This window comes from Papaver somniferum, unplaced genomic scaffold (assembly GCF_003573695.1).
Source record: "Papaver somniferum cultivar HN1 unplaced genomic scaffold, ASM357369v1 unplaced-scaffold_21, whole genome shotgun sequence".
NCBI classification, from domain to species: Eukaryota; Viridiplantae; Streptophyta; class Magnoliopsida; order Ranunculales; family Papaveraceae; genus Papaver; species Papaver somniferum.
The window spans coordinates 11,299,782-11,314,617 of NW_020631041.1; the positions used below are offsets into that span (position 1 = coordinate 11,299,782).

The 14,836-nt window shown below is 37.3% G+C and overlaps 2 protein-coding genes and 1 long non-coding RNA gene across 6 annotated transcripts; 1 reads left to right on the plus strand and 2 right to left on the minus strand.

Moving 5' to 3' along the window:
- Positions 1-382: 382 nt before the first annotated feature.
- On the plus strand, positions 383-2,300 carry LOC113339247. The gene is made up of 2 exons (XM_026584548.1): positions 383-1,833; positions 2,017-2,300. The coding sequence occupies exons 1-2, from the start codon at positions 1,467-1,469 to the stop codon at positions 2,172-2,174; spliced, it is 525 nt and encodes a 174-aa protein (XP_026440333.1). The 5' UTR covers positions 383-1,466; the 3' UTR covers positions 2,175-2,300.
- Positions 2,301-3,119: 819 nt separating this feature from the next.
- LOC113339741 lies at positions 3,120-7,845 on the minus strand. 4 transcript variants are annotated; one of them, XR_003355106.1, is made up of 9 exons: positions 7,683-7,845; positions 7,319-7,413; positions 6,978-7,080; positions 6,053-6,467; positions 5,434-5,853; positions 5,253-5,320; positions 4,968-5,063; positions 4,483-4,763; positions 3,120-3,456 (listed from the first exon to the last, which is right to left on the minus strand). It is a non-coding gene; the product is annotated as an uncharacterized LOC113339741 (long non-coding RNA). The 4 variants fall into 4 exon arrangements; XR_003355108.1 differs by lacking the exon at positions 3,120-3,456 and having other exon boundaries at positions 4,413-4,763; positions 6,053-6,116; positions 6,296-6,467; XR_003355107.1 differs by lacking the exon at positions 3,120-3,456 and having other exon boundaries at positions 4,413-4,763; positions 6,053-6,116; positions 6,213-6,467.
- Positions 7,846-10,871: 3,026 nt separating this feature from the next.
- LOC113339287 (alpha-aminoadipic semialdehyde synthase-like) lies at positions 10,872-14,081 on the minus strand. The gene is made up of 9 exons (XM_026584585.1): positions 13,775-14,081; positions 13,587-13,673; positions 13,336-13,465; positions 13,076-13,249; positions 12,764-12,960; positions 12,561-12,636; positions 12,371-12,482; positions 12,168-12,264; positions 10,872-12,053 (listed from the first exon to the last, which is right to left on the minus strand). Exons 1-9 carry the CDS (start codon positions 14,021-14,023, stop codon positions 10,872-10,874), a joined length of 2,304 nt encoding a protein of 767 aa, XP_026440370.1. The 5' UTR covers positions 14,024-14,081.
- Between the last annotated feature and the right edge of the window lie 755 nt (positions 14,082-14,836).

The window sequence follows — 14,836 nt, forward strand, 5'->3', positions numbered from 1 at the left end:
ACTCTCCGTTCATCTTCAATTTGAACACCAACATCTACAGCTTCTTCACTATTTTCCGGCGTAAAACAAAACCCAATACCATCACAGACTCGTACATAACTACTACTCCTAAATCCAATGGTTAGAATTACTCGTACATAACTACTACTCCTCGGTTCGGTACAAAAGCAGGTACGGTTCCACCGGTTTCGGGACGGTCCGGCTCAGTTCCCGTGCACCCTTAATTACTAACGTGCAATTGAGGAACATACATCTTTAAAATTTTGACTTTGTCAAAACCAGTATATATTACGTCACACAACTGTAGCCGGGTCTTTTGCCTGGAGTGAGACTCCGACTCTCTCTCATATTTCTACTTCTTTCCTTTAGTACTTTTATCAAACACTTCGTCTACGTTGTTATTCTCATGCTCTCAAGTTCCAAACTCCAAAGTATAATCCCTCGCCAATCAAAAGAGTGATCTTCAGATCAGGAAGAAAAAAAATGATAAATCTAGCAGATGCACTGAGACGAAGAAGATTAGAAGAGCAGAGGGGCAGCATCAGCAGAAGTAATATCAATACGACGGAGCAATGCTTCTTTTATGAGGGTAATAATGATTTGATGTTTAACGTTTTAATTAGATTACCTGTAGAGTTGCTAATTAAACTGAAGTTAGTATGTAAACACTGGAGGTATTTGATCAAACATGACAATCGCTTTATCGATTTGCACTTTACATGGTCGAAAACACGTTTACTTCATGAACATACCTTTCTCATTTATCCTACACGCCAAGTTAATGAACTTATACCAATTAAGAGGTTTTCGTTCAATCGGAAAGGTTTAACGTTTGAGGGTAGTCTAGATCATGAATCATCATACACTGCTGCTGCTGCTGTTGTAACTAGTAATAATGTGAATCTTAATGAGAAACCAATGTTAATGCTTGAACCTGTGAATGGTTTGGTTTGTTTTGTCAAGGGTGGTGGTGGTGGTGGTGCTATTCAGCATTCTTCTCTTCTTATTTATAATCATAGCACCCGAGAGAAAACAGAATGGATCGACACAGTAACAAGTGCAGCATTCAGAAAGCTTTTTGGACTAAAACTGAAAGGCTGTCGTGGAAAGAGTGTGCAAAGCTCTTACAAATATATGTTTGGATTTGGAATAGATCCGGCTACCAATCAACACAAAGTATTGTGCATAATTGAGATTATTGTACGTGAATCTATTCTTCGCCGTGAATTGGTTTGCGGGGTCTTTACAGTAGGCAAGAACACATGGAAAAAGACTGGCCAAGTTCCACCTAACACTGCAATTAAGAAAAATTCTGTTCATGTGTGTGGTTCGATTTATTGGATGCCTAGCAAGAAACTGCGAAGTCAATGTGGTGTAATGGTGTTTGATTTTGGAACTGAGACATTTAGATCGATAAAAATCCCAAAGTTTATCCTTGATCTCTGGAGCTTTATGGTCGTGGATCCATGGAGCTTAAATGGAAAAAAAAAAAATTGGTTCATGAATTGGTAGAGGTTGACGGACACTTGGCTATATTGGTGAGAGAAGAAGATGACATTCTAAATATATGGATTTACATTGTCGATGAAGTCAGTAGTGCTACAGACGGTTGGATTAAAGAAACAATGCAACTGCCTTTTGGCTGGGATAAAATACATAAATTAACTTTTAAAGCCATTACTGGTACAAGCCTAGTAGTCATGAAGATCTTAAGGGGATATCGTCACGGTGACCAATATCGTTCTGAATTTCTCCATTATTATGATCGAAGAGAGAAGAAATTTTATGAAAAATCGTTTGAGATTTTGTTGGAACCAACTGGTACTTCTGGTGGTAAGTCTGGTAACTATTCTATTACACCTTTCTTCGACACTTTATTGCCTGTCCAGACTATTCAACATGGTTAAGTTAAAAAAACAAGGACGACCTCGTCAGGATCCATCATCTGGAAGGTAGCTGAACTGCCTTCGACCAAATTCATAAATTCATTTGTTGGATGTTTTTACTGTTGTGCAGCAATCGACATAATGCGCAAGTCCATACATTGGATCAACTCAGAGTGCAAGCTTCGCAGCGGCTCCCCTGCAACTAGAGCACACTTGTTCCTCTTATATTCTGTGGTTAGAGCAGGTCCTTGTGCTTCTTTTTATTTCAGGTCTAGTATAAATCCTTAGTTGTTAGTGAAATATTGTTTGATTAAGTAGTATCTTAATGGGAGTAGTTTTAGTTACATCCGGGAATGCTTGAATTAAAAGAAGATATTCAGTTCGATTTTTTATTTATTTTTTGTTTATCAACTTTATACTCCCTCGGTTCCTGGTACTATGACTTTTCCAATTTGGCCTATTTTTAAGTTTATAGTATCTCTTTTCTATAAACTGAAGTAATTTTAGTTAATACTAGATTTTATCCCCGTGCTACGCACCGGGCGGATCCCAAAATCATCCACCATCATTTTTTCTCTTTTAACCATATTCTTGGTTTGGTGTGATATGGCTTAGCCTCGCCCCGTCGTGCACTTTTGATTTGGTGTCGTGGGGTTTCGCCCTGTCCCGCTATGCATTTTTAATTTGGTATATCTCGGCTTCGCCCCGTCGCGGTGCATTTTTAATTTGATATATCTCGGCTTCGCCCCGCCCCGTCGCGGTGCATTTTTAATTTGGTGTGGTTCGGGTCCACCTCGCCCCGTCACTTATCCGATGCATTTTTGATTTACGAAAGGAAAAGGTTAAATTGAATCCATTCTAAACTATCAGTTGGATTATTTGGGTGTTGTCTTACTAAGTATCAATGAAAATTAAATGTATAATATACTATATATTGTATCTTTTGGAATGCATCGGGAATCTTTTTCTTTTAAGTATATTTTTTAATTTGCTATGCATTTTTGATTTGGTTTGATGTGGTTCGATTTCGCCTCCCTCGTCGTTAGTCTCAAAGGCGTCCATACATTTCAATCAACTTCGCGGCAAAACCACTCAAATACACCGTTTATTATTTTCTCTGCAAGTACCTGTTACACGCAATTATTAGTAAATGTTTTCACGTGTGTGAAGCAACATGCCTCCAAGGTCCAAAGACCAATCGTGCAAAAGAATTCCATGGAAAACCAAAACCCCTAGTCAGAAAAATCATACTCCTATAATAGCCAAACATGATAATACAAATTCAGTGTTGTATTTCTGTGACAATAAGCAAGTTATTTTCCTTAGGAATGCAGATAAATAGACCTTCGTAATTATATTGGTATGGAAGGATATACGAAAACAAAATGCATGCAAGGATATGGAAGAAAACAACCCGGCACGGGTCCGATAATGGACATGGGGGTTTTTCCTTTTCTGCACAGTAGGGTAACATAATCCGAATACACTATCATCATTTCTGAACTTCCGGAATGTCAATACAGAAGTATATATAGTCTGGTAGCTTATTTCAATGAAAGGGTGAACTTTCCTGTGGAAAACAACATAGAATTATGTATTAGGCGCCACTATTAATTTCAATCAGAAGAAATTTCATATTGGCTTCGATTTGTTTACGAAATCAGTTTGAACGCTAAGAGTCGGGGAGTGACAAATACTGAGCAAGACCTGAGAGGTTCGGAAAAAGACAGAAAATAAATATGGTTGTGTTTAGCCGTTGCTACATTTTCATCACTTGTGACTTTGTAAGGTTTTATCCTTGTGCCTGCAATTTAGTCCAGCGGGATAACAATATAAATCCATAACAACATACCATCATACAATTGTATCACACCCACACATAAATCCATAAAAACATCGTCGCATCAATTAAATTTCCAAATTGACTTTGGAATTGTATGCAATACGGAATGTATTTTATCTTTTCCACCTTCCGCCCCTGTCGACCTTATACAGGATTTATCTCCAAGAAGCAGAACTACCAACCATTCAATCCTAGAATGCTTATAGTTTCTATTTACAACAGCAACCCATGTACCCAGTTGTTACCCCGTCACATACATCTTAAACACACATGCAACGGGTTTGAGAAATCTGTTGCATAATCTTTTTATTTTTATTTTTCTCTATGAATAAGAAATGAGATGAATGGCCAAAATGGGTATACTTTTTGCTATACAATACCATCTAAAACCTGAAAGTTTTTCAGTCTAACATAGGCACTTCTTACATAGATAATCAGGTTTTCTAGATTTCGGTAAAGTGGTTACCTGTTGTGTGCACCAAAGTCCTCAATCAAGTTTATCATTCAAGCACACAACAATGTAAGAAAATAGAATAATCACACAACATTTTCAACTTATCTAGCCTGTTTCATCTCTCTAATATGCTATACACCCAAACCTGATTTGGCACTTAACTTTGTATGATTCTTCAAAATCGAAGTTAAGGAAATTATCTGTAGATTCACCTTTAGGTTCAGCGAAATCAAGACAAACACATTTTAGATTTGATAAACAATAAAAAAAGAAAGAATTGGAGTAACAATGATATATACCTCAGTAGCTCGAAACTGTAATCTAAAGACAATTTTAGTCTTGTTCTAATCACTTTTCCATCTTGCTGATTCAAACATTTTTGCTTCACTTCTTCAATTCACAAAAACCACAAACCCAATAAATTCTCATTCATTAATAAATTAATCTACAAAATGTGGGTTCACGTGACATAACTTTTGCAAGTTCCAATGTAACTCTTTCATGCCGACGCAAAAGTAGAATTGTTCTGTGAATTTGCTTTCTTCTGTATAAACCGCAGGGTTTTAAGCAAGTTATCCAACTGTTACATTAAAAGTAATAAAATAGAAATCAAACACCCTCGTAGTGCTTGTAAGCAAAGTGGGCAAAGAAAAATAAATCCTTTAATTTCACTTGAATCCTCCAGCAACTATGGAGTGGTATATGTTTCGTAATGTCAATATTTGTGTCATTACGGCAAGCCCTCATAAGAATGGAACTCAAGTCTAAAAAAAATTCAGCCAACCTGGTAAATATAAGATAAGCCACCTTCCGAGTATCCAAATAAAAAGTATTCTGTCGCAACACCCGCCAGAGTTATACATCAGAACCCGTCCAACATCTGTGAATGAAAAACATTTCCCACTTTAAGATACGAAAAGAACAACGTGTTTGAAGATCTAATATATTGTTAAGCTAATGGTTTAGGTGTTACTCACGACTATAAGGAAAAAAAACAGCAGAGAAGACTCAAAGTGTTGGGATAATGGATAAAAATTGAATTAGTATTCTAGGGTGTCTGTTTATATACCCTTTTCTTCTATTCCTCCTCATCATTTTTCTGATTATGGTTTTCTTCCTAAAACCCTGAAACAAAAACTTCACCGAAAACACAAAAGGCAGAACAAAAATTAATTAGGATTTAGAATCTTAAAAACCCATAATGGAAGCTTAATTGAATCAACAAAAATAAGCATAAAAAAGCCTACTACCGCTGGGAATGGGAATAAATGAGAGCATCCTGCTGGGAATCGATCAACGTTTGAATTTTCTATGGGGAACGGGCACGACAAACAGGTGAGCGACGAATTGGTGAACAACCATTTGAATTAGCAGCAAATTGGTGACCGAGTGGTATATCGTCCATGGTGTTGCTCGATGGTCCCTTATCTGTCATAAACTTTACTGTTTTCCAGTCCATTATCCGGACTCGGTCTACTTCTTCGATGCACTGGACTTCTACTTCTAGATCAACTATATTCCCTTCCTCTTCTAAGAATATCATCCCTACCACCTTGCTTCTACTTCTAGATCAACTATATTCCCTTCCTCTTCTAAGAATATCATCCCTACCACCTTGCTCGCTCTCATACTGAGGTCACATTCAACAAAGACACCCTGCCAACATCTTACTATAAACCACAAAGGAACAAATCAGTTCAGATGGATTCGCAATCTCCATAGAAAGAGAACCAAAAGATTCAAACATTCCAAAAGATTTGTCGGTGGCTCACATGTGTTTTTCTAAGTCTCAAAAGTGGTGTTGGTTGTAGTATTCAGCAATTATGAAACACCATATTTAACAGTGCAGAAAGAAAACAATTGACTTACCAGCTGTTCAAGCATTTGCAATATCACCTTGCAATTGAAAAACATAATCCATTAGAGCCATTGGCTGCAAATCAATAGCAACAATGAGAGGGATAATTGAAAAGTAGTTCATAACTGCTAAATAGTTCAATGAAAAATTTAAGCTCAAGACCAATTAGACCTCCTGATGAGAAGGAAGCCATGTATGGTATCGACTTATTGTCTGATACATTTTTATGAGGATGTCTGATATAATTGAAGAACCTGGCTCCATTATCAGCTTTAACAACAGTGTCTACAAGGACGTAAGCATCTATAGGGAACTGTACTCCATTCACTTCCAGTCATAGGAACATAGTCTTGTCACCCTTTTCACTTCTAGTCCTTTGATTAATCCTTCAATTCACATATTCTCGAGCAGAGCTTTTCCTTGTAACTGCAGTGAAGTGAATGGAGCTAAAACAGTTATGGAAGTCTTAGAAAGGTAGCTGCGGCTAAAACATGATGTTTGTGTGCATTGATTTACAAAAAAAAAAAAAAAGAAGGTTGTGTAGGTGTTACATCAGACCATACTGCCAGAATCTTCTATCATTCCGTAGTAATATTGCTAAGCTTCATAAACAAAATTATTTGCTAAGGGCTTAGCACAACAATTACTGCTAGCATGCAAAAATCGACACGATCCCACGCCTATTCAACAAAACGATCACAAATATAGTATGACAACAACATAGTATGACAGCAGCATACCCGGTTGTATAGATTGAGGTGTCCCCTTAGGCAGTTAATCAAAAAGAAATTATTGTAAACACACACAATGAAAAATATATGCTAACGGATTCCACAAAGAAAGAAGCAAGGAAACTGATCAATCTAGGAAAAGTCAATATAAATCATGTGATTCTCATAAAAGAATTTGTGGAACAGGTAGAAGGGATGAAAATACCTAGTTGGCAATTTCTATGAAAGGTGCACTGGTGAAGACAGAGGCTTGCTGGCCATTATAGATTCAAATCCAATTGAATTCAACTCGTAACAGACTTTATCATCTGGAAGCAAACCCAATATTTAGATTTCAACAACAAAAAGAACAATCATGTAAGAAGATTTGAATTTTTATGTAAAGAATACTGTTTAGATTATAGGTTGGATGGCTTCAAAATCGAAACAAACAGGGTTATGAGGGTTATGAGATTAGAGTAGTGTTATCAACTGAATCAGATTCGCCCCCTAAATTATAAAATCAAGCCGCAGCCAAAACAACACAAAAAGCATAGAATCACTTACAAAACCTAATTTATTAATTCCGGTAACAATCTGTGCGTCCCTATTTTGCCAAACCTAATTTCAGCTCAGCCAAATATATATCCTGTAAATCAAACCTACAAAACCCAAAATTCAAAAGTTAGAGGTAGTCAACATCAAATCAATTGAAGCCCAAAATAACTAATAAAAGAGGAATCTTTCTCCGAATCAGAGATAACCAACACCAGTTCCGATAATGATTACAAAATTAAAATCACAGTAAACTAATAATAGAACCATGGAAATTAGAAAAACAAATAAATTTGATTTCGTTTAAGGATCAACAGAACCTTGATTTGGATTTAATCACAGAGGTCTAATGTTTAATCTAGGGTTGAGGAGCAACCTTGATGAGGGTTTGGATGTGGATTCAGAAAGAGAACTTGGAAGATGAGCGGAGCTGGTAGACACCTTGAAGAATGAAACTCAAAAAAGAAAACCCTACAGAGAAACTTAATAACGGATATGAAGAACAGAGAGAAGAAGAAAATATAATTAGGTCGTAATGTTTTTTCTTCCCTGTTGTTTTGTTTTTCTTTGGGTGAAATACAGATGTACCCCTGTTTTTTTGAGCGTATACAGATGTATCCCTGTTTTTTTGAAGATGTATTCCTGTTTTGACGGCTAACGGAAAGTTAACCTCCATGTCAGCAGTTAAATCATCTAACTCACTTGTCAAGTAAGCTGTGTACACTGTCCAACTCGTCTATTCTTCCACGTAAGTTGTATACACGTGGCTGGTCCCACATTTAAACGGTCAAAAAAAATTCTCTTCTATATATATACATCTTCTCTTACTGGACACTAACCATCTTTCTCTCCTATATATCTCTACTTTCTCTATTTTTTGGTGACTGTTTCAGATCTAAAACGGGTGAAATCAGCAGCAAAATCATGTGTTTCATGTGTGACATTGAAGATGATCATGAAACCAAAGGTTGTCCTTGGGTTTATTCAAGGTGCAAACATGTACCTTGTAATGGTGTGAGGGATCTATTGAGATCTAAAACACTGTGAAGCATTTAGATGGGCTTCAGATGCAATAGTTATAGAAACAAAGAAACACTCAAGGGAAAGGTACATGAAATATGTAAGGAATTCAAGAAAAATCTGCAAATGTAACTGCAATAGATTAATAAAGACTAAATTCTCTGCATTGTCTTGTCTTAACATTACATTCCATAAATTGTCTTGTCTTAACATTACATCATAAACACATAAACATAAAAGAGAAAAGACACATCTAAAGCTTCATATACTTCTTTGCTTTCTTCCTTCCTTCTGGGTCTGGAGCTATAAAGGTAACTTTGTTGCTCACAGATCCTGCATGGTTGTTGTGCTGACTGAAAGCTGGTTGAGAACAAGATACATCACCTGCCTTTCTATTGAAACCTGTGGATTTTGCAGAATATGTTGTTGTTGGTTAAGCTCTAGCTTTGTACTTTCTCTTTGGTGGAGCTTCAACTACTGTCTTCTTTGTGCCATCAACACATGTTCTAGGCTTGAATTCCTTAGGATTTCCTCCAACTGGTCCTCCAGCACAAGACTCATATCTGCTCCTTCAATTGAACAAGACTCATATCTGCTCTAGCCAAGCTTTTGAATTCAAACCTCATCACAGTATTGATGACCTTCACCTTTATGTCTCTCTCAGGATACTTGACTTCAACCTTAACTTCATGTCTACACCAAATGGACAGACATAGAATTAGTTCAAACATACTAATAAAAAAACATATACAAATACAGAGGGAATGTAATATGCCATTTCAATAATCAATCAAGTTCACCTTTAGTTCAAACATACTAATAAAGAAACACATACTAATCAAGTTCAACAATCAATCAAGTTCATCTAAACAACTCTGATTATTACACCAGACATATGCATCTGACAGTATCAACTTATGCCAGAAAGCATTTCTGCATTATGAAGTTCAGACATATGCACAACACTCAAGTCAACTTGAAATGAAACAAACCCAAAACATATTGAATAGAAACAAGAAAAGATTTTCAAAACCCCGGCATCTAGCCACTGGGGGTACATACTCTCATGGTGGCAAAAAAACAGGAGTACATGGTGTCTCCATTTCTTTGAAAACTCACATTTTCATGGTGCACATCAAACAACCAATTGCAAAGAAGTAAAAGGAATTTTCAGAATGAATCTGCAGTTTAGTGCAATCCTATTCTCTGCCATCTACTTACCACCATCAAACACCCAACAAATTCCACAATATTCAGCAGAACTGATTAATCTTATTTGGGTGTTTATGGATTCATTCATTCTCAAGCTTATTCTTAATCCTGCAAATTAAGCTTAACCCTAACATGAATTTAACCCCAAACATCAATTTAACCCTACAAATAATTTTAACCCTAACATCAATTTAACCCTGCAATCGAAATCCTATACCCTATCATGGATTACTTCAGAAATAAACAAAATCCTAAGAACATAAAACCCTAGAACCAAAAATACATAAACCTACTTATTTGTTACTGAAATCAAACAAATAAGAAGAAACTCATTATTTATTCGTACACATACATCAAGAATAAACCCATAAAATCAATAAAATCGAAACCCTAAAAAACAGAAAACCAATAATCACTAACCTTTCAATACCTGGTTTCTTCTTCTTCTCCTTCTTCTTTACCCGTCTTAACTTCATCATCTTCTTTTCAGAGAAACGATCTTAGGGTTCCTTTGGATGGGTTTGATTTAGGGTTCTTCTGAGAAACGATTTCAGAGAGAAACAGAGAGGGGAAGAGGGAAGAAAGAGGGAAGAAGAAGATAATGACGAGATTTCTCTTCTTTTCCCGTCTATATCTGTCCACTTTTCCCACACGTGTTGGCGGAGAAAGTAAAGGAACTAAACGATCTGAGCCGTTGATTTTCTACGAGATTTCCATCACACAGATTGTGTCCCGTGTATGTGACACGTCGACTTAATACGTGGCATCATTTTCTCATATCGGAAAAAAATTACGTGGCATCAACTTCTCGTCTCGGTCAATGATAAATTGGAAATCTGACCGAGAAATTGACTTTTCTCACGATTTTGGATGGAAAACATCCAACAGGAGTATATTTGTAAATGGGAAAAAAACGGGGGTACATTATTAAGTCGGGTATAAAAACTGGGGTACATCTGTTTATAACCCTTTTTCTTTTTGTTTCGTGAAGACTTTTTTTTAGTTTTTCTTTTTTTTTTCATAAAAACCGGTATTCACTGTTAAATTCACGTAATTTGAGAAAAAGTGGAACGGAACAATTCTGTGAGAGGGTGACGGTCACCGTTCAACGTGGAGCCTAAGGAGCATAGGATTTTAAAGGAGTTAGATGTGAATAATGGTGCGTGTATTGACTGCTTGCTAATACATTAGTGCAAACTTAAGAAATGCACATAAACTTAAGAAAGTAGTGTTCATGATCCAATGGTTTGGTTGCTCTCCTGATAGTAGATTATGCAGCTGTGTTTCGGTTACTTCCGCTGACATACAACTGCAATTTGCTACTGTGGCAACATTATAACTCGACAGTCCAACCCAGCTTGTCTTCTGTAAGTCCCATTTGTAAATTTGTAAGAGATGAATAGAGTTGTCGAGAAACAGCACCAACTCCTCCGCTTTCCCCACCATATGAAATCTTTTTGCCGAGGTAAGTTATGCTACCCACTGGAGACACTACCACTGCCGTTCCGGTACAGAAGACTTCATCAGCCTCAGGTAATTCATCTACTGAGATAAGTCGCTCCTCAACCTCGTAACCATGTATACGGGCAACCTCAATTATACTTTTACGCGTAATGCCAGGTAGAATTGTCCCATTGATTGCTGGAGTAGATATTGTGTTACCCTTAACAAGAAATATATTAGAAGAAGAGGCCTCCTCCAGATACTTATTGTGAACAGAATCCAAATATAAAACATCGGAGTAACCTTTCGCTTTAGCTGCAGATTGTGCTTTCATGACTGCAGCATAGTTCCCTATAGTTTTTACACCTCCAGTTCCACCAGGAGTTGCACGATGGAAATCGCTCTCGACCACCAAATTTATCGGTGCCAAAAGCCCCTTGAAGTAATTCCCAACCGGTGACACATAAATGAGAAATGTGTACTCGGGAGCTGGTGCAACGCCAAGAACTGCTCCGCTACCAATGACCAGTGGCCGAATGTATAATGAGCCTTTACCTACAGGCGGAATCCAGCGCTTATTGGCCAGCACTGTAAGCTTCACAGCCTCCACAAATTGTTCAACAGTAGGAGAGGGCATGGACATCCTCTCAGCACCTTGAACCATTCTTGATGCATTTTCCATGGGCCGAAATAGAACAATCGAACCATCTTCTTTTCTATATGCCTTCAAACCTTCAAATAATCCCTGCCCATAGTTTAAAACTCCAGATGCTGGACTCAACTCAATGTTCCCGTAGGCTCGTAATCCTCCTTTGGAGAAGTTACCCCCAGCTGAATGCTTAGACATGTACATTTGGTCTGTTGGTACGAGGCTGAATCCAAGATTTTCCCAACATATATCAGCTAGTTGATCAGATTTTCGCATACGAGGGATATATTCATACAAGGAAGTAAGATCTCCTTCACTAGCAATGCATGCTCTTCTTAAGTGGGAAGGCAGTTCTGAAACATCTTTCGCAGAAGCCAAGTTGCCAATAAATTCCGAGAGAATATCTCCGAAATGTTCAGAATACTTCATTGAAACAAGAAAAACAAGAGAGTGATGTCACAACATCCTTAAATTTGCAGAAGTATATACAGAAACGGAACAGCACTGTTCAAGCTGAAGAAACTATACAAGGATTACCTCTTTTGCGAATGCTGTTGGAAGAATGTCGATTGCTAGACATATGACACCTTTTCCTTCCAAGTCCTTATGGTATGAATTAGAAACTGGATCATACCTAAAAAAGCATGTTCAACCATATTATTGGCAGATGCAACAAAAATTGATGCTAATTCATTAAGCTTTGTTTGGTTTTTGCAAGGCGAATGAATTTTTTATGGTACCTGAAGAAAGGCCTCTCTATTTGGTTTTTGCAAGGCGAATGAATTTTTAGTTCTCGAAGTTGCTTAGTACTTAACAATCGTGGAAATCGTTTCTCCCAATACACGCAGTTAACTGTTATGCACATTAAAGTTCCAGATTAAATAGAGCATGATAAAACTACAAGAATGTACATGCAACCAAATGACTTACCAATCACAGAAGCATATGGAGCTATCTTTCCATGGAAAATGGGGTTGTAATCTTCGGGATGTGCATAATAGTCAGCCTGACAGTGGATACAAGGTGAAGATATTGATTATCTAATTACGGAATACTCTCTAAACTTCGTTCCAACGCAAGAAGAAGAAATCTAGAAATGGGAGAAGTTTTTTGTTTGAGAATAGCAAACATACTTTATCGAAAGTTCTGGTCGGGTCCTTGTGTTCGACCATGTCTCGTGAAGTTACAACACATCCATACACTTGATGGACTCTCTTTGATATACTTGTGTTACGTGCAACATCGCCACCCTGAGAGATCTCGGATAGTCTGAGAGGATCCACAAATGTATGAGGAAGTAACTTGAATATCTCCTGTGCACCCTGACAAACTGCAACAGCAAACCGAGTCACTAAAAACTGAAAAACGTGGGCCAAAGAATGCTCATAAGATTTTTCAGAATGAAATTTAATCAAAAGAAGACCAGAAGAACAGTAATGTCATACCATTGCCATCCCCAGTGAATACAAAAACTAGCGGACATATTTCAGATGGCAACCCGTGCGTTGCTATCTCTTCACCCAAAAAACTAACTGCAGCCTTAGCAGCAGCAAGAGATGTATACATGTAAGATGCACCAAGTGAGAGGAAAGGTGTTGAATATCCCATGCTAAGATATCCTGAAATGAAATCGAATAACATGCATAAAGATTCGAGGCGAATAAGACGTATATAACATGTTACAGGAGGTTTGTAATTTACTTACGAATTCCTAAACCATGTAAGAAGTCGATAACTCCAGCTCTACCAGCAAATTTTCCTAACCCATGCAACCTTTTGCCGTGATCTCCAGCTATGAGCTCATAGTCAAACAAAGATGCCTTCTCCGCTAAAATCTAAAGACATATATAATTCAATGAGAAATAGATACGAAATTACTAAGAAATGATTGCTAGTAACATGAAATGATTACAAGTTAACAAGAGAAGGTGACTTGGTAATTATAAGATCACATACTTTATCCAACAAAGGCATGTTTTCTATTTCCGCCTTATGAGTATGCGAGAACAACGCATATGCCTTATTTGGAAGAATCATCTCCAGCTGCATAACAGTACATTAAGACCATAGCTTATAAGTAAAAAAATCTCAGATGAATTGGAAGACTAAGGAGAGAGTAGGTGTTCATGGTTCATGGGTTATACCTCTGTCTGTTCAATCCCCAGAATAAGACCACATTCTGTGAGATTTTCCGAAATCTCACAACCAACATCTTCATACAACGCATCGTGATGAATACGTTTAGTAGACGATTGAACGATAATACGTGTCACACCAGATTCCTCGGTGTGTCCATGTAAAAGACGAGCACATTGTGACGGAGTTAATGGAGCCCTTCTTTCCCACTTGTTTCTAGACTCGGAGAGAATACCAACAACACCATTTCCAATCATGATGCCTCTTTGCCTTTAGCAATTCAGAAAACAACAAGAAAATTTTGTCAGAGATTGAATAACTAACTTGCAGAAGCATGTACAAACAAAGGAAACTAGCATTGAACTCACACAGAGCACTGTAAATTCGTTGTACTTACTCGATCGTCACAATACCAGTATATGTTGTTGCAGTTAGTCTTTGGATATATGTTTTTCTTGTAATTTTGTACATTTCTTCGCTTGTAACAAGACCTATTTATAGACTATTCCATGACTCTATTACACCTACCGGGGGAATCCGGTATAATAACTTAAGTACAGAGTATAGAATGTGTGACGGTGAACTTCACTATCCATAATATAAACAAGAAGAGAAGAGAATAGACTATACCAAAGTCAGTACCTAATCAGTTGAAAAGGCTGGCCCGGTCACTGACTTTAACACAATTGGTTGGTGTAATAAAAATAACATAGATATTAAGTTTCCATGATGGTGCCTAAAATTTTTTGCGTTGTGCCATAATTATAAACGCGTTTTTAGGGGACACTCAAAAGGATTTAGGGGCCAACAATAAAACAAAAAAGGTCACCCAAAGAGAAAATGTAGCCAGCCCTTATCTCGCGTAATTCGTAATGGCGAAATTACCCTTGTATATTCGGAGGATATGATAACATTGTTACCCTCCGAATGCAATCGGAGGCCAAAATATTTGCCAGAATTTCGATTGTAGTCGGTGCAGTATTTCTTGGTTCGTGTTTTGGATTCAGCGTTAATCGGGAGTTAAATATATTACAAAACCTACCGATTATAAGTTGCCGCAAATTCAAATT